General features: G+C 49.1%; 1 protein-coding gene across 5 annotated transcripts in view; it reads right to left on the bottom strand.

Annotated features, from left to right (window-relative positions):
- The window catches only part of FTCD (formimidoyltransferase cyclodeaminase), a 50,481-nt gene that overhangs the window by 9,087 nt on the left and 13,990 nt on the right, over window positions 1-27,404 (bottom strand). For 2 of the 5 annotated variants that reach the window (XM_065562272.1, XM_065562274.1), the window contains exons 6-15: window positions 24,165-24,302; window positions 23,088-23,219; window positions 20,839-20,900; window positions 17,891-18,020; window positions 16,080-16,241; window positions 14,707-14,750; window positions 14,012-14,150; window positions 12,973-13,068; window positions 11,335-11,417; window positions 10,151-10,193 (exon numbers count right to left, since the gene is read on the bottom strand). In XM_065562272.1, coding sequence (XP_065418344.1) covers window positions 10,172-10,193; window positions 11,335-11,417; window positions 12,973-13,068; window positions 14,012-14,150; window positions 14,707-14,750; window positions 16,080-16,241; window positions 17,891-18,020; window positions 20,839-20,900; window positions 23,088-23,219; window positions 24,165-24,302 — 1,008 coding nt within the window. In that variant the 3' untranslated portion in view covers window positions 10,151-10,171. Of the gene's footprint in view, window positions 1-10,150; window positions 10,194-11,246; window positions 11,418-12,972; window positions 13,069-14,011; window positions 14,151-14,706; window positions 14,751-16,079; window positions 16,242-17,890; window positions 18,021-20,838; window positions 20,901-23,087; window positions 23,220-24,164; window positions 24,303-27,404 lie in introns of those variants that run through there. The other 3 variants (XM_065562275.1, XM_008175348.4, XM_065562273.1) reach the window with 2 other exon arrangements.

Below are 27,404 nucleotides of genomic sequence, written 5' to 3'. Positions count from 1 at the left end.
TAAAGCTCTGTAACTGTGTAACTCTCCCAACAGGACAGCAGCATTAAATTAGTGTAACGAGCTGCTCCTGCCCACAGGAATGCTCACTGAAACCAAATGAGCCGTTGTGAAACATCAAAGGACAACAACTGTGAATTGTTCCCCCCTGCCCTGCACCCATGAAGAGGGGACCTGTGTGTGAGCTCGTCCCATCAGCTGGAACTCTGGGGAAAGGAATTAAAATGCCTGACCACACACTGGATCTCACAATGCTGCGTGGAATTCGGAGGGGGCAATATTTCTAAGCATAAGCCAGGGATCCCCACACTGTGTAGCTTGGGTTCGCTCTAGAGGACATAGGAAGCTTGCACATCACAGCAGTTTCTATTGCCTTTTGGAACTTAAGACAGTAGCTCATTTGTGTGTGTGTGTTTACCTGCTTTAACCTAGTTAATAACTCTCAGTTCTTTTTCTCAGCTAATAAATCTTTAGTTAATTTATTATAGGATTGGGTACAAGCGTTGTCTTTGGGGAGGGACCTGAGGTACAATTGGGCTGGGGTAAGTGACTGGTCCTTTGTGAGTGGGAGTAACCAGACTATCGTTGTGATTTTTGGTGTAAGGGACCATCTGTCACAACCGCAGGCTCAGCTGGGTGGCAAGATAGACAGGGGGCTGTCTGTGACTCCATGGTAAGTCTGCTCTAGTGCTTGAGTTCACACTTGATACTTGGTTGGAGAAATCTAAGTCTAGAACACACAACCAATTTGGGGTTTGTGCCCTGACTGTGAGCCACTCGAGACCTAACAAGTCGCAATAACCTACAACAATCAGTGTTTATGGGAAAAGGTACGAAAGGGAGACAGACTGAATTAGACCAAAGTGGCCTACAGCCGTCATTCAAAGAGTGTATTAAGATCATGCTGGGTAAACCAGAACAGTGTGAGACTGAAAATGTATGAACCAAACTTGGTAAGAACATAAGAGCAGCCATACTGGGTCAGACCAAAGGTCATCTAGCCTAGTATCCTGTCTTCTGACAGTGGCCAATGCCAGGTGCTTCAGAGGGAATGAAAAAAACAGGTAATCATCAAGTGATCCATCCTCTGTTGTCCACTCACAGCATCTGGCAAACAGAGGCTATAGACCATCCCCGCCCATCTTGTGTTATGAGAAGAAGTAAATAACTCTTCCTTATTTACTTTCTCCGCACCAGTCATGATTTTATAGACCTCTATCATATCCTCCCTTAGTTGGCTCTTTTCCAAGCTGAAAAGTCCCAGTCTTATTAATCTCTCCTCATATAAAAACTGTTCCATACCCCTAGACATTTTTGTTGCCCTTTTCTGTACCTTTTCCAATTCCAATATATTTTTTTGAGATGGGGCAACCAGATCTGCACGCAGTATTCAAGATGTGGGCGTACTGTGGATTTATATAGATATATATATATTTTTTTCTGTTTTATTATGTATCCTTTTCCTAATGATTCTTAACACTCTGTTTGCTTTTTTGACTGACGCTGCACATTGAGTGGATGTTTTCAGAGAACTATCCACAATGATGCCAAGATCTTTCTTGAGTGGTAACAGCTAATTTAGACCCCATCATTTTATATGTATAGTTGGGGTTATGCTTTCCAATGTGCATTACTTTGCATTGATCAACATTGAATTTAATCTGCCATTTTGTTGCCCAATCACCCAGTTTTGTGAGATCCTTTTATAACTCTTTGCAGTCTGCTTTAGACTTTACTATCTTGAGTAGTTTTATATCGTCTGCAGATTTTGTCACCTCACTGCTTACCTCTTTGTCCAGATCATTTATGAATACATTGAACAGCACTGGGCCCAGTACAGACCCCTGGAGGGCAGGACTGTTTACTTCTATCCATTCTGAAAACTGACCATTTAGTCCTACTCTTTGCTTCCTGTCTTTTAACCAGTTACTGAGCCAGGAGAGGGCTGTCCCTCTTATCCCATGACAGCTTACTTTGCTCAAAAGCCTTTGGCGAGGGACATTATCAAAGGCTTTCTGAAAGTCCACGTACACTATCTCCACTGGATCACCCTTGTCCATATGCTTGTTGACCCCCTCAATGAATTCTAGTAGAGTGGTGAGGCATGATTGTCCTTTACAAAACACCATGTTGACTCTTCCCCAACAAATTGTGTTAATTTATGTATCTGATAATTCTGTTCTTTATTATAGTTTCAACCAATTTGCCCAGTACTGAAGTTCGGCTTGTAATTGACAGGACCACCTCTGGAGACTTTTTTAAAAATTGGTGTCACATTAGCTACCCTCCAGTTATCTGGTACAGAAGCTGATTTAAGTGATAGGTTACATACTAGAGTTAGCAGTTCTGCAATTTCACATGTGAGTGCCTTCAGAACCCATGGCTGAATCCCATCTGATCCTGGTGACTTATTATTGTTTAATTTATCAACTTGTTCCAAAACCGCCTTTAATGACACCTCAATCTGGGGCAGTTCCTCAGATTTGTCACCTAAAACCAATGGTTCAGAATCTCCCTCATATCCTCAGCAGTGAAGACCGATGCAAAGGATTCATTTAGCTTCTCCACGATCATAGAATCATAGACTCATAGAATATCAGGGTTGGAAGGGACCTCGGGAGGTCATCTAGTCCAACCCCCTGCTCACAGCGGGACCAATTCCCAACTAAAGCATCCCAGCCAGGGCTTTGTCAAGCCTGATCTTAAAAATCTCTAAGGAAGGAGATTCCACCACCTCCCCAGGTAACCCATTCCAGTGCTTCACCACTCTCCTAGTGAAAAAGTGTTTCCTAATATCCAACCTAAACCTCCCCCACTGCAACTTGAAACCATTACTCCTTGTTCTGTCATCTGGTACCACTGAGAACAGTCTAGATCCATCCTCTTTGGAACCCCCTTTCAGATAGTTGAAAGCAGCTATCAAATCCCCCCTCATTCTTCTCTTCTGCAGACTAAACAATCCCAGTTCCCTCAGCCTCTCCTCATAAATCATGTGCTCCAGCCCCCTAATCATTTTTGTTGCCCTCTGCTGGACTCTCCAATTTTTCCACATGCTTCTTGTAGTGTGGGGCCCAAAACTGGACACAGTACTCCAGATGAGGCCTCACCAATGTCACGTCCCTCAATCTGCTGGCAATGCCCCTACTTATACAGCCCAAAATGCGGTAAGCCGTCTTGGCAACAAGGGCACACTGTCCACTGGAACAGGTTGCCTAGGGAGGTGGTGGAATCTTCTTCCTTACAGGTTTTTAAGGTCAGGCTTGACAAAGCCCTGGCTGGGATGATTTAGTTGGGAATTGGTCCTGCTTTGAGCAGGGGGTTGGACTAGATGACCTCCTGAGGTCCCTTCCAACCCTGATATTCTATGATTCTATGATTCATATCCGGCTTCTCATCCACTGTAACTCCTAGGTCCTTTTCTGCAGAACTGCTGCCTAGCCATTCGGTCCCTAGTATGTAGCAGTGCATGGGATTCTTCCATCCTAAGTGCAGGACTCTGCACTTGTCCTTGTTGAACCTCATCAGGTTTCTTTTGGCCCAATCCTCTAATTTGTCTAGGTCCCTCTGTATCCCATCCCTACCCTCCAGCGTATCTACCACTCCTCCCAGTTTAGTGTCATCTGCAAACTTGCTGAGGGTGCAATCCACGCCATCCTCCAGATCATTAATGAAGATATTGAACAAAACCAGCCCCAGGACCAACCCTTGGGGCACTCCGCTTGAAACCGGCTGCCAACTAGACATGGAGCCATTGATCACTACCCGTTGAGCCCGACGATCTAGCCAGCTTTCTATCCACCTTATAGTCCATTCATCCAGCCCATACTTCTTTAACTTGCCAGCAAGAATACTGTGGGAGACCGTATCAAAAGCTTTGCTAAAGTCAAGGAATAACACATCCACTGCTTTCCCCTCATCCACAGAGCCAGTTATCTCCTCATAGAAGGCAATTAGGTTAGTCAGGCATGACTTGCCCTTGGTGAATCCATGCTGACTGTTCCTGATCACTTTCCTCTCCTCTAAGTGCTTCAGAATTGATTCCTTGAGGACCTGCTCCATGATTTTTCCAGGGACTGAGGCAGCGCCGGCTCCAGGCACCAGCGTAGCAAGCAGGTGCCTGGGGCGGCTAATGAAGAGGGGCGGCACGTCCGGCTCTTCGGTGGCAATTCAGCAGCGGGCCCCTCACTCCCTCTTGGAGCGAATGACCTGCCACCGAATTGCTGCCATAGAATGAAGCGGCGGTAGAGCTGCCGCTGAATTGCCACCGATCACGATCACGGCTTTCTTTTCTTTTCTTTTCTTTTCTTTTTTTTTTTTTTTTTTTTTTTTTTTTTTGCTGCTTGGGGCAGCAAAAACGCTAGAGCCGGCCCTGGACTGAGGTGAGGCTGACTGGCCTCTAGTTCCCTGGATCCTCCTTCTTCCTTTTTTAAAGATGGGCACTATATGTGCCTTTTTCCAGTCATCCGGGTCCTCCCCCGATCGCCATGAGTTTTCAAAGATAATGGCCAACGGCTCTGCAATCACATCCGCCAACTCCTTTAGCACCCTCGGATGCAGTGCATCTGGCCCCATGGACTTGTGCTCGTCCACTTTTTCTACATAGTCCCGAACTATTTCTTTCTCCACAGAGGGCTTGTCACCTTCTCCCCATACTGTGCTGCCCAGTGCAGCAGTCTGGGAGCTGACCTTCTTTGTGAAGACAGATGCAAAAAAATCATTGAGTACATTAGCTTTTTCCACATCCTCTGTCACTAGGTTGCCTCCCTCATTCAGTAAGGGGCCCACACTTTCCTTGACTTTCTTCTTGTTGCTAACATACCTGAAGAAACCCTTCTTGTTACTCTTAACATCTCTTGCTAGCTGCAACTCCAAGTGTGATTTGGCCTTCCTGATTTCACTCCTGCATGCCTGAGCAATATTTTTATACTCCTCCCAAGTCATTTGTCCAAGCTTCCATTTCTTGTAAGCTTCTTTTTTGCGTTTTAGATCAGCAAGGATTTCACTGTTAAGCCAAGCTGGTCGCCTGCCATATTTACTATTCTTTCTACACATCGGGATGGTTTGTTCCTGCAACCTCAATAAGGATTCTTTAAAATACAGCCAGCTCTCCTGGACTCCTTTCCCCCTCATGTTATTTAGCAGGATTCCTTCTTCTGACATAGTTTAAAAAAATTTGCTGTTACTTTTTGAGTCTTTGGCTAGTTGTTCTTCACATTGGTGTGTCAGACCAGAGGGGGTGTGGAGGGAATGGGCGTTCCTTCATAAATTCTCCACAGCTAAAGGGCAAGGGAACAAGTGATGATTTTAAAATGAAAGACGTACTTTCCATTTCAAATGATATAACTCTTTTTCCTTCTTTTCTGTATCTTTAATAAAAAGTTGAAATTATTTTTCAGTGTGCGTTTGCCATGGTGCTAAGCAGGCTGAGGTCTCTGTGTCCCAAACCGGGAATGTTGTTAAAAACTCTTTAACATTGCTCCGTGACTGGGTTATGTTAACACCCTTGGGCCCCTTTATTCCATCAAAATTCATACACACACATGCACACACCCCCACTGATCTATCCTGCCAGAGTGATTCTAGCCCTTTACAGCTGGTGAATATGTACAAACTACTGTTACCTGAGGTCACTACAGTACAACACACCCTCTTGTTTTCTATAATAAATTGGGTTAGCCCAGGTTATACAATAATCTCTTATCTGAGCAGGAAGGGGATGAAACTGATTTTTCAGCTGCAATATAAAATGGATTTTCAAACACCCCACCAATCAGACAGAGGCTCCGTGCCTAACTGCTGTGGTTGAGATCCTTGCACTGATCGCTCCTGCATGGGTCCTCCCGAAGGTCAGGTGGGGTTCACAGGTGACAGCAGGGCAGACAGCGTTCTAATGCCGGGCGGTATATAGCAGTACAGTGTCTGACAATCTCCAGCCAGAGTCAATCCATTCTAAAGTTTTGCAAAAGTTTCCATGACAAGCTTTGTTTTGAACACCCTTCCCACCAGCTTTCTGATTCAAGCTCCTTTCCGCATGATCCTTCACCTGCTTACTCAAGGCCAGCAGTGGATTTGGGGGGTTGTCTGACAAACTATTTTTGAGTTAGGAGATTTCTGAAGAAAATATATCAAAAAAACCCTACCAATCTTGAAGTCTTCATTGTTTAGTGCTCACCTCTACTCAAAAACAACATTGTGCAAACAGACTGATAATCAATGGGACACAGTAATTCACAATCAATGGGAGACAGTAATACCAGGGGTCAAAATATATCGGAATGACAGGAGGTCACGCTGCTGGGGAAGTGGCACTGTACATAAAAGAAAGCATAGAGGAAATATAGTAAAAAATCCTAAGTTACTCAAACTGTACCACAGAATCTCTATGGCTAGAAATTCCATGCTCGAATAATGAGAGAATAGAAGTAGGAATATACTACCGACCACCCGACCAGGATGGTGATAGTGACTGTGAAATGCTCAGTGAAACTAGCGAGGTTATAAAAATAGAAACCTCAATAATAATGGGCGATTACAACTAACCCCGTATTGACTAGGTACACGTCACCTCAGGATGCGATGCAGAGATACAATTTCTAGACACCTTAAATGACTGCTTCTTGGAGCAGCTAGCCCTGGAATCCACAAGGGGAGAGGCAATTCTTGATCTAGTCCTAAGTGGAGCACAGGGTCCGGGTCCAAGAGGTGAATATAGCCTAACCACTTGGCAATAGCACCTATAATGTAATTAAATTCAACACCCTGGGGTGGGGGTGGGGGAATACCAAAGAAGCTCAGCACAGCAGCATTTAATTTAAAAAAGGGGAGCTACACAACAACGAGGAAACTAGATACATGGAAATTAAAAGGAACAATCACAAGAGTGAAATGCCTGCAAGCTGCATGGAAACTTTTTAAAAACACCATAATAGAGACACAAATTAACTGCATACCCCAAATTTAAAAAAATGAGTAAAATGGCCAAAAACCACCATCATGGCTGAACAACAAAATAAAAGAAGTGGTTAGAAGCAAAAAAGGCAGCCTTTAAAAACTGGAAGTCAAAGCCTACTGAGGAAAATAGAAAGGAGCATAAACTCTGACAATTCAAGAGTAAAAGTATAATTAGGCAGGCCAAAAAAGAATTTAAAGAGCAACTAGACAAAGTATCAAAAACTAATAAAAGAAAAAAAATTAAGTACATCCAAAGCAGGAAGCCTGTCCAACAATCAGTGAGACCACTGGTCAATAAAGGCGCTAAAGAATCATTCAAGGAAGACAAGGCCATTGCAGAGAAGTTAAATGAATTCTCTGCATTCGTCTTCATTGCAGAATATGTGAGGGAGCTTCCCACACCTGAGCCATTCTTTTCAAGTGATAAAACTGAGGAACTGTCCCAGACTAAGATATCAGTAAAGGAAGTTTGGGAACAATTGATACATTAAACAGTGAAAAGTCACCAGGACCAGACGGTATTCACCCGAGAATTCTGAAAGAATGCAAATGGGAAATTGCAGAACTACTAACTGTGGTATGTAACCTTAAATCAGCTCCTGTACCAGATGACTGGAGGGTAGCTAATGTGATGCCAATTTTTAAAAAAGGCTCCAGAGGCGATCCCGACAATTACAGGCCAGTAAGAGTAACTTCAGTACCAGACAAATTGGCTGAAACTATAGTAAAGAACAGAATTATCAGACACATAGATGAACACATTTTTCTTCACACATAGATGATCATGTCCAATCCCATCTCTTTGGCCCTCCAAGGCCTCACATGGTGTTTTGTAAAGGGAAATCACGTCTCACCAATCTATTAGAATTCTTTGAGGGGGTCAGCAAATGTGGATAAGGGTGAGCCAGTGGATATTGTGTACTTGGACTTTCAGAAAGCCTTTGACAAGGTCCCTCACCAGAGGCTCTTAAGCAAAAGAAGCTGTCATGGGATAAGAGGGAAGGTTCTTTCCAGGACCAGTAACTGGTTAAAAGACAGGAAACACAGGGTAGGAATACATAGTCAGTTTTCAGAATGGAGAGAGGGAAATAGTGCTGTCCCTCAGGGGTCTGGACTGGGCCCATTCCTATTCAACGTATTCATAAATGATCTGGAAAAAGGGGTAAGCAGTAAGGTGGCAAAATTTGTAGATGATACAAAAGTACTCAAGATAGTTAAGTCCAAAACTGACTGTGCAGAGCTACAAAGGGATCTCACGAACCTGGGTGACTGGGCAACAAAATGTATTCAGTGTTCTTGTAGCCATGTCGGTCCCCGGATATTAGAGAGACAAGGTGGGTGAGGGAATATCTTTTATTGGACCAACTTCTGCTGGTGAGAGAGACAAGCTTTCAAGCTACACAGAGCTCTTCTTCAGGTCTGGGAAAGGTGCTCCCAGTGTCAAAGCTAAGCAGAAGGTGGAACAGATAGTTTAGCATAAGTAGTTAGCACATATTCTAAAGGACCATTCGAGGTGGAGTAACACGTTAACACCCTGGTAATCATAGGACAAAAAGAGGGCTTTAGGGGGTTACAGATTGTTGTAATAAGCCATAAATCCAGTGTCTTTATTAAGACCGTGGTTTTTAGAGTCTAGGAAAATGATGAATGTAAGTTCCAGGCGTGCTTTTGGAAACTGCTGTGCAGGTTTCCTTTGAGGATGAGGACTCAGAGGTTGGATATAGTGATCGCTTTGTGAGAAGTGTTCACCCACAGGTGATGGGAGAGTTCATCCAAGAGTGCAGTGATTGTCTGGTTCCACCCACACCGTTGTTATTGGGGCAGTTAGGGCACTGGAAGTCGTACACCATGTGTTGTGATAGGCATGTATCGGACCCATGGGTCTGGGCAACAAAATGGCAGGTGAAATTCACTCTTGAAAAATACAACGTAATGCACATGGGATTATGTTTTCCAAACTCTACATATAAAATGATGGGGTCTAAGTTAGCTGTTACCACTCAAGAGAGAGATCTTGGAGTCATTGTGGATAGTTCTCTGAAAACATCCACTCAATATGCAGCAGCAGTCAAAAAAGCGAACAGAATGTTGGGAATCATAAAGACAGTGATAGATAATAAGACAGAAAATATCATATTGCCGCTATATAAATCCATGGTACACCCACATCTTGAATAGTGCGTGTAGTTCTGGTCACCCCATCTCAAAAAAAGATCTATTGGAATTGGTAAAGGTACAGAGAAGGGCAACAAAAATGACTAGGGATATAAACAGCTTCCATATGAGAAGAGATTAATAAGACTGTGACATTTCAGGTTGAAAAAGAGATGAGTAAGAGGGATTATGATAGAGGTCTATAAAATTGTGACTAGTGTGGAGAAAGTGAATAAGGAGGGTTATTTACTCCTTCTCATAACAAAAGAACTAGGGGCCACCCAATGAAATTAATAGGCAGGAGATTTAAAACAAACACAAGGAAGTATTTCTTCACACAATGCACAGTCAACCTGTGGAACCAGTTGCCAGAGGATGTTGTGAAGGCCAGAACTATAATGGGATTAAAAAAAGAATTAGATAAGTTCATAGAGGTTGGGTCCATCAATGGCTGCTAGCCAGGATGGGCAGCAGAGACACAACCCCATGCGCTGGGTGTCCCTAAACCTCTGACTGCCAGAAGTTGGGAGTGGACGATAGGGGGTGGATCACTCGATAAATTCCCTGTTCTGTTCATTCCCTCTGAAGCACCTGGCATTGGCCACTACCAGAAGACAAGATACTGGGCTAGATCGACCATTGATCTGACCCCGTATGGCCGCTCTGAAGTAAGTGCCTTACATTATAGCACAATGGTGCATTGGGTCATTCTTTTCAAAGTTATCTGCAACCATGACAAACTCCATGAAAGCGAGGGGTCTATGGAAAGTAAAGTGAAACGAAATCTCTAAGGCAGTGAAAGCGTATCCATTGGATGCGTGGTTATTGTCCCCAGCTCTTCCTTCTTCAAAACACCTCCCCAAACTTTGGGGGAAGTAGGCTGTTGTCAGACAACCGGGCAGCTCTGAGTTACAAGAAGCTGAAAGAAGAGAGGAAGCTTTTCATTCTTTGTAAAACTTCCTACCAGTCACTGGACCATGCCCAATTGGCAAGGGATGGCTGTTGTTATCTTTGTCCTCACTGAGATCCAGTGCCGTGGGCTGTCCGGGACAGGAAGTGCTGAGTCGGATCAGTCTCTCCCGTGGAAAGCCCTGATGGAAGGGGTAAGGGGGGGGGCATGAGGTTTTCCTTCCAAATTGCTCCAATGGTGGGATGGATTTGCCCCACGAACAGACCACAGGGCCTGTCTGCAAAGCCAGCAGTTCCCCAGGAGTTGCATCAGCCCGTCTGTGGAGGTTCTGGGTGCTGGTCGCCCCTGGCTCGCTGGCAGTCTGGCTCTTTGGAGTTGTGCTGCCAGGCCTTTCCCCACCAGCCGAGCACCCAAGGTCGCCCCGCGCAGGAGGATCCCGGCCACACTGGTGGTGGTGCCCCGTATGTACGGGAACAGCCAGAGATACCACCTGGCCTCTGCCAACGCTAGAGCCGCTGCCCTGGCACGGCAGAGCCCACGTGCTGCATGGGAGACTCTCCCCCCCGGAAAAGCCCTAAAACGCAGCCTATGAGGTCACAGGGGGAGAAATGAGCCTATTCCCCCGGAGCCCAGCCTCATTGCTGCAGCCCCTGCCCCTCCAGAAGGCAAACCAGGCCGACGGGCCCCAGGCAGGGAGGGGGAGAGCTGTGGCGCCATTGCCCAGTCCCATCTCTTTGGCCCTCCAAGCCCTCACCTGTGCAGATGACGGAGACTCCACAGCTTTGGGGTGCGGGATGGGGTGGGAAGGGGCAGGGCAGGGCAGGGGACAGCCACTCTGTGCTGCCTGCTCCATGGGGGAACGGGTGGAAATCCACCCCACAGCTGCAGCAGGGGGAAGGCTGGTGCTGCAGGGAGAACCCAGGGCAATGCCGCTGCATAGGAGCCATGCTGTTGGGATGGGCAGGGCAGGCAGTAGGCAGAGGGAAAGGCGCCCCACAGGGAGCCTCGGGGCAGCTTCGAGTTCCCCACTGATCTGCTCCCCTCCACGGATGTCGTCCCTTCGCACCACAAGCACTGACCCAGAGTCCTGGCCACCGGCCATGGGTGAAGTCTGCACTGGGTGCGCCAGCACCGGAGCCGGATGGCCGCAGCCGTGGGCCCATTATGGGACCAGAGAGCACGGTCTGTCTGAGCAAGGGCAGCTACCTCCTAACGAGACCACAAGAGGAGCGAGAACATTTCAGGTTTGTATTCTGGGCAGCAGGGCCCAGCCAAGCCAGGCCTCAGTGCTAACACTGCCGACGAGCGCCCCCCTCTCTCACCGCCCCCGGCTCTCCAGCAGCTCCAGCACCAACGCCGCGCTCTGCTGGGCCTCCGCCAAGAAGCTGGAGACTCTGCCGTGCATCTGTGTGTAAAAAGAAAGCGAATCATTTCCCACTGAAAGGACAGCGGAAGTATTTCCTCTTCCCCAGCCCCCGTCCCGGGGGTCCTTCCTTACACTGTGTATATACCCGTAGGGCCCCTCGTCCCCTGCGGGGTCCCTTGTCAGATGTGGATGCGGCACAAGGTGAGCGACATTTCCAGCGCCTGCCCCGCGCTCCCAGCCTCAGGAGTGAGAGCCCACAGGCCAAAGAGGAGCTTCCCGCCCAATCCATTGTAACAGCTGAATGGGCCAGCAGCCTCTCCCAGCGGGCTCCCCTGGCAGTTAATGGTCCGTGCTTTACGACAAGCTCAGCAGTCATGTCAGTTACATGTAGGGTTGCCAGGTGTCTGGTTTTCGACTGGAACGCCCGGTCGAAAAGGGACCCTGGCGGTTCCGGTCAGCACCACTGACCGGGCTGTTAAAAGTCCAGTCGGCGCAGTGGGGCTAAGGCAGGCTCCCTACTCGGGTCTGTACAACTCCCAGGAAGCTGCCAGCATCTCCCTCTGGCTCCTAGACGGAGGGACAGCTACGGGGGCTCTGTGCGCTGCCCCTGCCCCCAGCGCCAGCTCAGCTGCTCCCATTGGCCAGGAACCACGTCCAATGGAGCTCAGGGGGCAGTGCCTGAAGGCGCGGGCAGCACAGAGAGCCATGTGATTGCGCCTCTGCTTAGGAGCTGGAGGGAGATGTTGGCAGCTTCCTGGGAGCCACCTGAGGTAAGCGCTGCCTGGAGCCTGCACCCCAGCCCTGAGCCCCCTCCTGCACCCCAGACCCTGCCCCCACCCCAGAGCCTGCACCCCCAGCTGGAGTCTTCAGCCCTGCACCCCAACCCCCTGCCCCAGCCCGAAGGCCACACAAGCGACACAGCTGGGCGGGGCGGCTCTGAGAAGGGGCCGATGTTTCACTGGGATGGCTCAAGGTTGGTTGGTTGGAGTGTATTAACTGTGCTTCTCTCAGACTCTTGAACTTGCCCATTATTTTAAATTCCCGAGAGGGCAGGGGAGGGGAGCAGCGGAAGAGCCTGTGTCCTACAGGGGGCAGAGGCAGTGACCAGGCTGCACTGGTGTGGCACTGGGAATTACTCCCTGGGCTCTCGCTGGGAGGCTGAGGGACAGACTCTCAGTGTGAACGCCATACACGGGGCTAAGCGGGCTGCTTCCCCCTTCAGAGCAAAGAACTGCTTTGTAACCCCCAGCAGGAGCTCCCGGGCAGGCCAGGGGGCAGGAGAGTGGGTGCTGGGGACAAGAGACGGCCTGTTCCTACATCCAAGCTATTCCTGGGCTGCCATAAGGACTACAACACACCGGCAGCCAGACACAAGGTTAGGCCTCAGAGTAGGGGGCCCTATGCTGGGCTCCCCCCCGGAGCAGGGATGAACCGGGGCACAGGGAGTAAATTCTAGCCTGCAGTGCAATCGCCTGACACCTCTCTCCCGCACCAGGCGACAGCCCAGGGGCCGGTGAAGGTTCAGACACATCACGCCTCCTCAGGACCGCGTGTCCCCAGCGAGGGCCCGGGGATGACTGGAGGGGCAACCTACCTCCTTCCTGAAGGCTTCATCCGTTATATCTTTCAGGTTGGTCACCACGTTGAAATAGGCACCAAACACTCCTGCTTCCAGCGCTTTAGCCGCCACCTGAATGCAAGTGTTAAAGGGATGTGTGAGGAGCTACCTGTATAGCTTACGTAGGCCCGGCTGCCCCTTCCTTGCTGTAAAGTGGCACGGCTCCTCCAACCTCAACAGCCTGAGACCTTTACACCCGCAAAGACCTGGCCCAGGAAGTGGATCGTGTCCAGATACTGATTCTCAGACCAACACTCCAAACTTCCCATGAGGTGGCACTTGTCACCTGTAGATCTCAAAGGAGGGGAAGCATTATTGTCCCCTTCTGACGGCTGGGGAAACTGAGGCAAGGAACGCTACAGTCGACATTTTCTAAAGGTGCCACTGGTTTTGGCCATCAGAACCTGCCAAAAATGTAGGCAGCTGAAATCAGTGGGTAACTTTGAACCTGTTGGCTGAAGTGACTTGCCCAAATTCACACAATGAGTCACTGGCAGTTCCTCCACCTCTCATTCCGGCAGCCTGTCCACTGGACCTTGCTGGTGCAAGACAGCAGGGGATGTGGGACAGACTCTGGGGCACTGCACTTCTATGGCAAGTCAGAAAAGTTACGGCCACCACCAGGATTTTTCCACTGCTTGGGCAGAGAAGTGGATGGGCCAGTGGTCAGGGCGCTTGCCTGGGACTTGGGAGACCTAGACTCGGTTCCCTGCTCAGCCACAGATTTCTTGGGCAGGTCATTGAGTCTCTCTAGACCTGAGCTCCCCACCTGAACCATGGTGGTAATACCCTCCGGGGAGAAGCTGAGAATTGTACGTGCTCAGACAGTCTGCTGAGGGGAGTCATACAAGTACCTGCGATCGACAGACCTTTTGCTTCCTAACAACATAAATGAGAACCTGTACAAGTCCTCCCAATGCTCAAAGGCAGATTTCTTCCATTCTGCACTCCAGGGCCAAACTTCTTAAAGAGCCGCGAAAGACTCTGAGCCTGCTGCCAGCGCCTAGGCCAGTACCTGGAGATCCGATTTGCAGGCGACGTTCCCGTACTGAGCCATCTCTTTTAACATGGGCCATAAGGCGTTCACTTTCTCTGCCAGCGAGAAGGGGACACCTACAGCCTTCTTCAGCCCCTGCTGCATAGCAGCTGTGCGCCTGCAAACGGCAAGACACACAGTCAACCTGACTGCAAAAGGCAAGCAAGGAAACCATTGTGAGAAGGGGTGATATCGCACCATGGACACTGGGCCGGCCAAAGCACCGTGCAAATGCGTTGGTTTTAGGTTCTATTTGCTCATCCAAAAGTGATCCACCCTGTGAGGAGTTAACAAAATGCCTTTCCAAAGCACATGGGGCACACACAAAGAATGATTAACAGACATTGAATGTAGGACAAATGTCCAAAAAAAATCCACCCAAACGCCCGCCATTCAGGGCAACTCACTCAGCCTGCTGCTCCCATAAGAAGCCTGAGGAAAACCAAACTTTAGCTTTGCAGGATGGTGTGAGGATCTCCTCTCTCTCTCTCTCACACACACACACACAAAATTAGGGCCTGAGCCATAGCCCAATGAAGCCAATGAGAGCCCGTCCATTGACTTCAGTAGCTCTGGGTCAGGCCATTGGCCTTCAGCTCATTCCAGTGATATCATGGGCTACCCCAGGGGATCAACACCAGTGTTAGTGTTTCAGCTCTTCACACAATACGAACTTTTCTTTCTCTTCAGGCGTGTTCTTAGGCAGCTTCATTGCGTCCTGTTGAGAAACAAACAAGCAGGCATCAGACCGAGGATGCTGGAGATGGAAGAACTATTCCAGATAAAGTTCAGCTCCTTGAGCCTTCACCCTTCCCTACTGCCTGACCCCAGCACGGGCCTGTCGGCCCGAAGGGGGAATGTTCCCATCAGGGCGGTGTGTTCATATCACACCGCTGGCGGAAGTGACACGCCAGACACCCTCCACTGAGGACACTGCCCTGCGGTGCACAATGAAGTTGCCCAGCGTTTGCTTAGTCACATCAAGGCTGGGGCAGCCCCTCGGTGTTGGAATGAAGGAGACAGAACTGCCTCCCCGGTGCTGCCTTCTCCTTGCCCTTCTGCCTGCCAAGTGCTGGTGTCAGAGGGAATCTGTCCCACTGGGTGTGTGAGGACATTCCTTGGTGTGTCCCTCTACCGGTCACTCTTTGCTGTGACTCTCAGCCTAGCGCCCGTGGGAACGGATGGCACAGTGCGATCCTGCGACGCCATCCTGGGGAGCCAGAGTGCAAAACCAGGGGGGCAGGGCCCCGGGAGCAGCCCTGGGCACCGGAGCTCAAGCAGGCTGTGGATCTGTAAGGGGCAGGCTCAAATGCCGTGCGGTGCTTTCTCTGCCCCTCGTCCCGGCCCACGTCACCCTCCCATTCAACTGGTTTGGGCTCGTTCGTTCTGTCGTGGGTCTCTACCCTGGTATGCCCTGGACGGATCTCTGTGCAGGCGGGGTCCTTTTCTTGCCTCTCTCCTCACAGCCTGATCCGTGGAGCTGATCTCTCGGCACAGACAGGACAGCTACACTGGGAGAGATTTGAGGATCCGCCTTTGATGTATCCTGTAAGGTCACTGGAATGGCATCCGGATGGATTCAGTTTATTGTATTCATTCGGCTTTGGAGCTGTTCTTAGTTAGATACAATGCACCTTTCCGGAACTCTGGCTTATCGCATTGTTTGATTTCAGAATTCGGGGCCAGGCCCTCAGCTGGTTGAAATCTGCCCAGGCTCACTGATCTCAATGGAGCTGCAGGGATTCCCATTAGCTGAGGATCGGGTCCTCTCTACCTGTCACCGTGTCTATGCACAAGAGACACCGACAAGCTCAGCCCTCCACCTAAGCAGGGCTCAGTAGGAAATCTACCACAGCCAACTATCAAGGCAGCCAACATTTTGCCGAGAGTCCCCATGTACCTCCTCAGCTTTACCCGAGCGTCAGTGATCAGTATTACACGCTATGGGAACGACCAGAGAGAGCAGGCTTGCGAGCAGGCCGCAGACACAAAGGGGTGAGAAATGGAGAGACGTGCAGCTTGTGCAGTGCTTACAAACCACACTCACCATGTAACTGCTGAAAGCAAGCGAGTCCGTGTCCACCATGACAATCAGCTCATTCATGGCCTGATGGAACGGAGGGATCAGCTTCCTCATGACCAATTCCAGCGCCTCAAACTGACGCTTCCCGGAGGACATCAGCCCCACCATGCAGCCCAGAGCTGCCCCCTGCAAGGAGACATGGCGAAAGCTCCATGCGCGTGCTCTCCTCCAGCCACAAGAGACATTAACCCGAGCGGATTGCCATTGCCATTCCTCCCGTGACACACACGCCACCGTGCCCGCCATTGGGCAAAGAGCCCCGACCTGCCCAGGGAGAGTGCAGCGAGACCCTCCCAGGAAGGACGAGGATTCTTGGGCACTAAAGAACCAGCCAGGAAGTGCTACTCGGAAGAGAGCTGAATGTGAAGCCAGCAGTGAGACCATCCCAGGAGCAGAGGGCAGTAAAGGCGAGTGAGTCCAACAGTTGCCACGTATCACTTTCACTGGGCCACCGAGGAGGCTGATTTGCCACGTGCCATTGCCAAGCAGCCCACCAGCCCAGAGTGCACTCTGCACTGCCCCACAGCTGCTGGAAGGGGGCGCCTGGCTTGTGGGGCTTCCTCAGTGACCTCAGCCAGGTGGCTACACTGGCCCAAATGCAAAGGAATTATTTGTCAAAGGCGATGAACACCAGGGTCTGAATGAGCTCTCCCCGGCCATCAGGAGCAGGCCACGTTTGCAGAGGTGCCAAAGTGATTGATTTTGGCTGTTTTGGATTTAGTGTTGGACATGGGGTAATGAAATGTTGTTCTCCTTATTGTATGAGTAAAGGGCAGCAAAACAGCAGTTAATATGCCCTACTTGGGGGGGGTCACCCTCACATGCTAAGCACAGGTAGTGATGCCAAAGCCAAGTCAGAGGGGGGTGGGAACAGATGATCACAAGAGCCGAAATCCTTGATGAGCAGGTTTAAGGGCGGAGCCTTTGACCCGATGTGGGGACAGTGCTGTGGTGAAAGACAACGCAGGGGCTGCAGCTGGAGGGCGGTTCCCCACTAGCTGGTGAAGTCCCTGAGCAGCAGGCCAAGGGATGGAACCGCAGAACATGGCGTAGCAGCTAGAGGGAGCAGCGAGGGGCAAGCTGCAGGGGTGGAGGCAGCAGAGACAGCGGTGAACATGGCAAAGGTGGCAGCAAGCAGCAGAGACAACAGTAGCAGCAAGTGAGCAGCTGCAGAGGCCGTACTCGATCCCCCTTCCGGGTGGGGAGATGAACCGTGTGACCACGCCCCAGAGTTCTGGGACTTGGCTGACCTCAGACAACTAGCTGAAAGGGGGTGCGGTGGAGGGGAAAGGGCAGCAGTGTGTTCAAGGGGCATTCATCCATTGGACTTTCCCACGGCAGGGAGGGGAACTGAGGCAAAATACACAGCCCCGGGTATGCAGGTGGGTGTTTACTCATTGTTTGCATCCTTTTGAATCACTGTTGCTGTGTTTTCCTAAATTAGTGCTGTGATCCCTCCGTATAACAAAAGAAAATGTGTGTCGAGGGGAAAGACTCGGGGCTTGCGAGAGGGGAGGAATGGCCTCTTCGAGTCACCCGGGGCGGTGTGCAGTTTTCTGGATGGGGGCTCGAGCCAGTTCTGGTGCATTGTTAAGAGAAACCCCTGTTGCTGCCAATGCCCCCGGCAGGCGGGCTACAGTTTCTCCTACTACTCACTTGTGGACAGTGTCAGGGTTTGACTCAGAGTGGGCTCCCACCCCACCCAGCACAGGCTCTCCACTCCGCTGCGAAGCCATCGCCCTGCTGTATCACAGGAGAGCCGAGCGTGAACCTACCAGAGCAGACATTGCCGCAGAAACCGATCCTCCCCCGGGAGCTGCTGACCTCGCACCAACGGCACGCACGAACGCGTGGAGTGACTTGGACACCAAGTCTCCGTCTGCCTGGCCACTCTGCACCAGGTACCTGCCAACAGCAAATCAGGATGAGCTCAGCCCGGTCCCGCTCCAGGCCGCTAGTGTCAAGCAAATGCAGGGAAGCCAGGCTCTCTGAGCAGCCCCAACCATGCTCCCACGGCTCTTCCCAGCACGCCCCCGATAATTCCTTTACCAGAAACCTGAACCGGGTCCCGCGTGGCACCCTCAGGCCTTGACCATCACAGCCAGGAGCCGCATTGAATTCACTGGGCCTTTGGGGGCTGTATCTGCCGAGAGAAACTCCACCCGTTTGGGAGATCGAAACCAGCAGCAGCCTGTCCTGAAGGAGAGCTGCTTATTCCAGGGCCTGCGTGGGGGAGTCCTTGGTGCAGAGGTTCTCAAACTGGGGGTCATGACCCCTCAGGGGGTCACAAGGTTATTACATGGGGGGGTCGCGAGCTGTCAGCCTCCACCCCAAACCCCGCTTCACCGCCAGCATTTATAATGGTGTTAAATATATAAACACGTGTTTTTAATTTCTAAGGGGGGTCGCACTCAGAGGCTCTCTGTATGAAAAGGGTCACCAGTACAAAAGTTTGAGAACCCCTGCCTTAGTGGGGACATTTCTGGCAGGAAGGGATCGTTCCTCTCTCCTGCAACGCATGAACCATCCCCACAAAAATCCTACTCTTCCCCTTTAAAAATCCCCTCCACTGCTCTGAGCAGAGGCCTCCTGGAGCTCGCAGCAGTGCCGTGGAATGAGAGGAGCTGCTCTCAGGGGCAGAGACTGGACTGGGCACTGCCACTTGCCAGGGCATCCTCCCCGACCCCACGGGGAATGGCCATGCTGCTCTTCTCAGGGGAGAGCCACCGGCTGGGCTCAGCCTGCAATGGCCAGTGGTGGGTGAGGGCGGGAGGGAGGCCAGTGCAGGGTATCCAGCTACAGAACAGACCTTCGGAGTCTGACCAGCTCTAGGAAACACTGCAAACCCTTCCTCTTGGAAACAGCCCTTCCACAATGAGCCAGAGACTCCAGGAAGTCCTCTAGGAACTTTGCTCTTGCTAATGACTTTACATGGAAGGTGCTAGATACTATGGTGAAGGGAAGCAGAATACAACCCTGCAGGTGTGTCTGCACTGCGATCGGCAGGTGGGAGAGCAGCTGGCATGTTAAACCAGGTATGCTGATTACTAAGCAAACCCTGGGTGCTCCTGATGGTGCAGTTTAAACCCAGCAGTTCATTGTCCAGTACTAGAACTGGGCAGAAACTGGAATTTCTGTTCCATGGGAAATTCTGACATTTTGAAAAAAAAATGTTCTGAATTGGAACAAAAAGCCAAAATTTTGAAAATTTTTCAGAAATCAAAATTCTGAAAAAGTTTGATTTGGGAAATGAAAAGTTTCATTTCAATAAAGTCAGATTGTTTTGTTTCGATAAGGTCAAAATGTGTCATTTTGACAGTGTTTCATTTTATTTTTAATATATGTCAAATATTAAATGTAACATACATTATATTATAATATATATATTATATATATATATACCTTAAATTCAAAACAAAGTTAAAGTGATAAAGTTGAACCAAAACCTTTTTACCTTATCTAAATGAAACACTTCAGGGTTATTGAAACAAAATGAGACAATCAAAGCGATTCTTTTCGACTTTTTCCCATCAAAAATGTTGAAATCAACATTTCATTGGGCAGCCAGGAGCATTTTAAACCCTATAGCAGGCCTGCACAACATGCGGCCCGTGTGGGCTCACTGTGTGGCCCGCGTGGGGTGAGTAGGTGGGCTCACTGTGCGGCCCGCGGGGGGTGAGAAGGCAAGCGACGGGTGAGGGAGGGGGGCCAAGGAGGCGAGTGGGCAGTGGCGGGGGGGTGAGTAGGCGAGCCGAGGGGGTGGGGAATGAGGAGGCGAGCGGGCGGGCAGTGGCGGAGGTGCAGGTGAGCCGGCGGTGCGGGGCGGGGGTTGAGGAAGCAAGCAGTGACTTGATGGCTGACCTGGTCTACTGATCTGGTCTGGCTCCCATCCCCTCTCCAAGGGTTGCAGCTGTCTGTAGGTGCTGCCTTCCATGCCTACCACATTCATTCAACAGGGCAATTGATTACAAAGTGGGGGGAAGATCTTATTCTACTTCTAGCAAAAAGACATTTTTCTTTTACCTTAATTATACTACCTTAGGAGCCTGCTATAACATAATACAAAGATTCAATACTGCTGTTTTTTAAATTAATGGAGATATCCTATCTCCTAGAACTGGAAGGGACCTTGAAAGGTCATTGAGTCCAGCCCCCTGTCTTCACTAGCAGGACCAAGGACTGATTTTTGTCCCAGATCCCTAAGTGGCCCCCTCAAGCACTGAGCTCACAACCCTGGATTTAGCAGGCCAATGCTCAAACCACTGAGCTATCCCTCCCCCCCTTCCCCAGTGGTGCTGGGGAAGGAGGGTTTGTTTCCATGGGGCGGGCAGCGCTGAGGGGGGGAGTTTCGGGGGGGCTGGGCAGCGCTGGGGGTTGTTTCCACGGGGCGGGCGGCACTGTGGGGGGTGTTGTGTTTCGGGGGGGCTGGGTAGCACTGGGGGGGGTGGTTTCAGCAAGGCCGGGGGGGGTTCGGCCCTCAGCTGTTTTTTTTGGAGTAATATGGCCCTCGCAGCTTTACAAGTTGTGCAGGCCTGCCCTATAGGAATACAAATCAGTTCCTAATGGCATCCCAGGAAGAACGTGCTACTTTGGGGTCTGACAGAGCAACAGCAAATTGAGTCCACAGCTATTCTCAGAGACTCATGGGCAGGCACCCGGGCTCCCTCCATCGTGCGTGGTACAAGCAAGGAGAGTGACAAAGAAAATGGACAAGGTGCCATACTCAATAATGCGCTCGTGGGGGTTAAATGGAGACAAGGAATCCAGGCCCAGGCGGCTGACTACCTGAAATGAAGAAAGACAAATTCATCAAGGCAGAGTCGACATATTAGCCTTGCTCACTTCTGGGGGAGAATATTCAGTTCCAAGGCTCATCGGATGACCAGGAATTCTGAGCGAGTGATTTGATGTAACTATCCAGGCAGAAAGGACTGGCCTCACTTGGGACACTTGGGTCATGTACACGTTTCTACAAATCAATGTTACGTTTTTACAAGGAACAGTATCAAAGCTAGTAACCTACAATTGGTTCCAGCCATGAGTATGTTCTGATATCCATCCACGCTGTCCGTCATCATCATCATCATCATCGTAATTAACTAACTCTTATCTAGGGCTTTTCACCCATCCTATTGAAAATGCCTTAGCAAGACATTAACCCTAAGTGTGATATCAAGCTAAACAAAACTGGTCCTTTTTGGTTCTAACGAAGCGTGGCATGGCATTTGAAATACAGCATCGTGTCTTTAAAACCCTCAAAGCTGATTCATTTTCCCTTTGTATATTATTTTTTGAGGGGCACCCATACATCGTCATACCTACCACGTGGGAAATGAATTATCCCATGGGCCAAGGAAACAGTTCCCACTTGGGTAAGGCTCTGGGAAGCTCCTGTAGGTTTTAATGAACCCAATACATACAGAAATCGTTTCCTTAAGGGCATTAAGCAGGTTGCTTTCCCACACAGCACTTCTCCAACCTCTCAAGTCACTGAACATCCCTTTGGAACCTACCCCAATGAATGCTGTCTCATTCGCAGGAATAAGTCCTTCTTCAGAATGTCATTGGGAGTTTTATCTGCCTCAGGGGCTTGGTTTGGTTTCTGAGCAAGGGAATAAATAGGAACTTCCAAATCTTTCATATTCTCTGGTGGGACAGGACAAGACGGATCTGATTTTGCTCCATTGCTTTTTGTCTGACCCTCTGTGACCCTCTGTGCCCCAAAACAACACCCTGGCACCCCCATATTCACCACTGCCATACAATTAGGCTATGTTTTGTACAAAGTATGTCTTGTGAGGTATCATGCTAAAAGTCTTGGTCTGTTGAACATTAATATCCTGTTTGGTTTATGTGCTGTCATTGTATGTGAAGTTATGAAGTTTTGCTATGTGTGTGTTGCTGAAATATGTTGTGAGGCTGGGAACACCCACAACCAGCCTTTCAGGTACAACAATGAAGAAGCTACACAGTACTAATGGCCCCATTAAGGGGAATCTACACACCCAGGACTATCGCAGGAATTGTTTACAATGGAGTTTCCCAGAGGGATCACCTGGGCAATGGAAGATGCTTGACCAGGGGCAGGGGGAGAGGGAGAGGGGAGCAGACCCCCATGTCATGAGCAAAGATCTTCCCAGCAAGTTGGAAGAAGGTATAAAAGAGGGGAAGTGACATCATCACTTGGCCTCACTCCCCTTGCACCTGAACACCTGGAAACACCTTAGGAACAAAGACTGAACGGGAAAGGAGGTCCCTCGTGGGACAGAAGAATTCCAGACTGTGTATGTAAAAGCTGTAACCTGCTTGTACTAGCTAACAGGGTGAGACACTGCTTGATTCAAAACCTATTTAGTTTATAAAGCTTAGATTCCATTTTTGTTTTATTTCTTAGGTAACCTGCTTTGATCTGTACACTCAGTACTTATAATCACTTAAAATCTATCTTTCTGTAGTTAATAAATTTGTTTTATATTTTTTTACCTATAACAGTGTGTTTTGCTAGAAGTGCTTGGGGAATCTGCTCAGGAACAGAAACTGGTGCATGGTCCTCTCCACACTGAGAGAGGGGAGGACTGAGTAATAAACTTATACTGGTCAGGCCTTTGACCAGGGCAAGACGGTACAGCTCTGGGGTCCTAGGCAGTGGAGCTGGTGGGGAGCTGTCTGGAACCTCTCTATTGTTAATTCATGAATGGCTGAGGAGAAGCATTCACGTTACTGCAGCTGGGTGTGTCCCTGCCTGTGTAGATGTTTGTGGGACTGCAGGACCGGGAGCGGTCTGAAGCTTTTCACAGCCTCACCCGGATTGGTATGTCAGAGGGCTCAGCAATACCCCAGTTCCAGGTTGCACCCTGGGGAAACCCGTCACACCCTTCCACAGGCAAGAAGCTGCCAGCTCAGCCGCTATCATTTGCAGTTCCCTCCAGGGAAAGATTTCTGAGCAGGGATGTCAATGGACGCTGGCCTTACCAGTCTGATTTTCTGTTCCTCCTCCAGGATGAAGAGGTTTTCTTTCTGAATGTAATACTCCGCTGCATCAAGCATGGCCTTCTTGGGGACAAGCCCCACCAGCTGGGAGCCCACCACAGGCAGGCTCAGCTCCTGCAAACAAGGACTAGCATTTAACAGGCCTCTAGCATTACAGTCCCACTGTCTGGCCACCTCTCCCACTGCCCCCGACTCCTGATCCGCGCCAAGGGGTGCACCGGACTCGAGCAGGACCTTCCCATTCTAGGGGTTGGGACTCATAGTCAGAGATCTCACTTTGCTGGTCCTTCCTGCTGCTGTTTGGGCCCAGCCAACTGACCCCTCACTCCCATTCGCAGCGCATAGGATCTGCACAGCTGGTCACCTGCTCGCCTCCCCTCCCCCAGTTCTACAGCAGTGGGACCTTAATGTCATCACGGGGGCCTGCTGCCACCACGCCCCTCACTCCGAGGGGTAGACATCCCAGTGTGCCTGGTGCTTATGGGGAAATGCCATGGAGGGCCGTACATGGGTGGGAGGGAGTGGGCTGGCTGGCTGGCTCCCTAAGGGATAAGAAGTAGGTGTATGCCATTTAGCAGCCTCCTGAAAAAATAGGAGGAGCAGAGGATAGCTGGCAACTCACCAAACGAGGCCATCTGGACTCCCTCCCGAAAGGCACTGAAGGTAGGGTACAGAAGCAGAGGGGACCCCACAAATAACCTTGGTGCCCAGGGTGTTCCCTGTATATGCTCATAGATCTTAAGTCTAGGCCAGCAAACTTGGACATGCCGCTGTCCCACGCCACGTGACTGCCAGTCCGGAGGGGACGGTGCAGCAGCTGGCATGTCTCATGAGGCACACATTCCAGCTCCCTTAATTCCTTAAGTATGGAGGGTAGGTTGTGGCTCCCTGTGTATTCACACACACCCTCCTACAAGACAAGCTCTCATGGCATAGGCATGAGGACTTTCTCTTGCTCCACCAGCCACGGGCACTTTGACTGGAATTTTACTTCTCTGAAGGAAGCTGGTTGCGCTGGTTAAAGCTGCTTCAAACTTGCATTGCACCTGTGCAACTCACCCGGGCGTCTTTGCAGACCTCCTCATAGACTGTGTGGAGGGAAGTGATTTCAAAGTCCAGCAGGTTTATAGAAACCTGGGCAATATTCTCCTCATCCAAGTACCAGCCCATGCCTTGGACCTTCTTCAAACGCCCAGGCTGAAAAGAACAACACACTTCAGAGCTGTGATGGCTGATGAGCCAACTCAACCCTGGGAATAAGCCTGCAAGAGAGAAAGCATTCTGCAGATGAGGGGAACTGACTGATACACAACTGGAGGTCACTAGCCCACAGCTGTAAATATTCGGGTTTGCTGATGATCCGGAAGTAGCAGCAGCCAGATATTGTACTGTGAAGGAAGAAGAGTCCATACTGATAATGGATAAAGTTGCCTTCATATTTACTTGTACAGATTTAATGGAGTGGGACTATGCCCCTTACCGACTTCCCTCTAGTTATTTGTTCTGCTCCATTGGTTGCATGGGGCCTTGCATACTAATAGAAATGGCAGGTCCCTGCCCTGAGGAACTTACAGGCTAAAGACTGTGAGCACAGATAAGAACATAACAACATAAGAATGGCCATACTGGGTCAGACCAAAGGTTCATCTAGCCCAGTATCGTGACTTCTGGCAGTAGCCAATGCCAGGTGCCCCAGAGGGAATGAACAGAACAGATGCTCCATCCCCTGTCACCCATTCCCAGCTTCTCGCAAACAGAGACTAGGGACACCATCCATGTCCTCCTTGCTAATAGCCATTAATGGGCCTATCCTCCATGAACTTATCTAGTTCTTTTTTGAATCCTGTTATAGTCTTGGCCTTCACAACATCCTCTGGCAAGGAGTTCCACAGGTTGACAGTGTGTTGTATGAAAAAATACTTCCTTTTGTTTGTTTTAAATTTGTTGCCTATTAATTTCATTCGGTGACCCCTAGTTCTTGTGTTATGAGGAGTAAATAACACTTCCTTATTTACTTTCTCCACATCAATCATGATTTTATAGACCTCTATCATCTCCTTCTAGTCATCTCTTTTCCAAGCTGAAAAGTCCCAGTCTTATTAATCTCTCCTCATATGGCAGCCGTTCCATACCCCTAATAATTTTTGTTGACCTTTTCTGAACCTTTTCCAAGTCCAATATATCTTTTTTGACATGGGGCGACCACATCTGCATGCAGTATTCAAGATGTGGGCATACCATGGATTTATATAGAGGTGATATGATGTTTTCTGTCATATTATCTATCCCTTTCTTAATGATTCTCAACATTGTGTTCACTTTTTTGACTGCCACTTCACATTGAGTGGATGTTTTCAGAGAACTATCCACAATGATTCCAAGATCTCTTACTAGAGTGGTAACAGTGGTAACCCCATCATTTTATAGCTATAGTTGGGATTATGTTTTCCAATATGCATTACTTCGCACATATCAACACTGAATTTCATCTGCCAGTTTGTTGCCCAGTCACCCAGTTTTGAGAGATCCTTTTGTAGCTCTTCACAGTCTGCCTGGGTCTTAACTATCTTGAGTAGTTTTATATCATCTACAAATTTTGCCACTCTGTTTACCCCTTTTTCCAGATCATTTATGAATATGTTGAATAGCACTGGTCCCAATACAGACCCTGAGGGACACCACTATTTAGCTCTCTCCATTCTGAAAACTGACCATTTATTCCTACCCTTTGTTTCTTATTTTTAACCAGTTACCAATCCATAAGAGAACCTTCCCGGTATCCCATGACAGCTTACTTTGCTTAAGAGCCTTTGGTGAGAGATCTTGTCAAAGGCTTTCTGAAAATCTAAGTTCACTATATCCACTGGATCCTCCTTTGTCCACATGCTTATTGACCCCACTCAAAAAATTCTAGTAGATTGGTGAGGCATGATTTCCCTTTACAAAACCCATGTTGACTTTCCCTCAAAAAATTATGTTCATCTATGTGTCTGACAATTTTGTTCTTTACTATCATTTCAACCAGTTTGCCCAGTACTGAAGACAGGCTTACCGGCCTGTAATTGCCGGGATCATCTCTGGAGCCCTTTTTAAAAATTGGCATCACATTAGCTATCCTCTAGTCATTTCGTACAGAAACTGATTTAAATGGTAGGTTACATACCACAGTTAGTAGTTCTGCAATTTCATATTTGAGTTCCTTCAGAACTCTTGGGTGAATACCATCTGGTCCTTGTGACTTATTACTGTTTAGTTTATCAATTTGGTCCAAAACCTCCTATAATGATACCTCAATCTGGGACAGTTCCTCAGATTTGTCACCTAAACAGAATGGCTCAGGTTTGAGAATCTCCCTCATATCCTCAGCCGTGAAGACTGATGCAAAGAATTCATTTAGTTTCTCCGCAATGGCCTTATCGTCCTTGAGTGCTCCTTTAGCATCTCCATCGTCCAATGGCCACACTGGTTGTTTAGCAGGCTTTCTACTTCTCATTTACTTTAAAAAAAAATTGCTATTACTTTTTGACTAGCTGTTCTTCAAATTCTTTTTTGGCCTTCCTAATTATATTTATGCACTTCATTTGCCAGAGTTTATGCTCCTTTCTATTTTCCTTGATAGACTCACTGCTTCTTTTACTTTGTTGTTTAGCCATGGTGGCACTTTTTTGGTTCTCTTACTATATTTTTTAATTTGGGGTCGGTGGTTCCATGTTATGCCTGCTCTGCCCATACTTTGCATTCCAGTACAATACTCCGCAGTGCATTTTCACATGCTATGCTAACAAAGACCTTAAGCTCTCCTGCCAGACTGACTGAGGGTATTTCCACACTGCACTAGGAAGTATGTGGCAGCTTTGATCTTGCTAGAGAACAACAGCAGTGAAGTTGCAGCATCACAGACTGTAAAGGCCACGTGGGACCCTGGGTGTGTATATCAGTGACTAACCCATGCTGCTCAGCTACACTGCTATTGGTACCCACTCTATCTAGATCAAAGGAAGCTTGGGTTTGTCTTCAAATGCTGCAGTGACCCCTCTGATTGCAGGGTAGACAGACCCACAGCCTAGCTCCAGCAAACACGTGTTTTATGCTGAAAGCAACGTGGCCAGAGAAACCAGTAACGTTCCTCCCAACAAAAAATCAATCAAACAAACAAACAAATACATCCTGTTTTATTTATGACGACAGCCTTGGCATCCAGCCTCCCATTGTTCAGCCCCAGAAACCCACCCTCTAATCACCTGCTCAGATACACTCCCATCCTTTGGAGCACTTGATTCCCACTGTCAGACAAGGGAG

Source organism: Chrysemys picta, chromosome 11 (assembly GCF_011386835.1).
Source record: "Chrysemys picta bellii isolate R12L10 chromosome 11, ASM1138683v2, whole genome shotgun sequence".
In the NCBI taxonomy this organism is placed as follows: Eukaryota; Metazoa; Chordata; order Testudines; family Emydidae; genus Chrysemys; species Chrysemys picta.
Note: the sequence above shows the minus strand (reverse complement) of the source record. Positions and strands in the feature narration are given on the sequence as shown.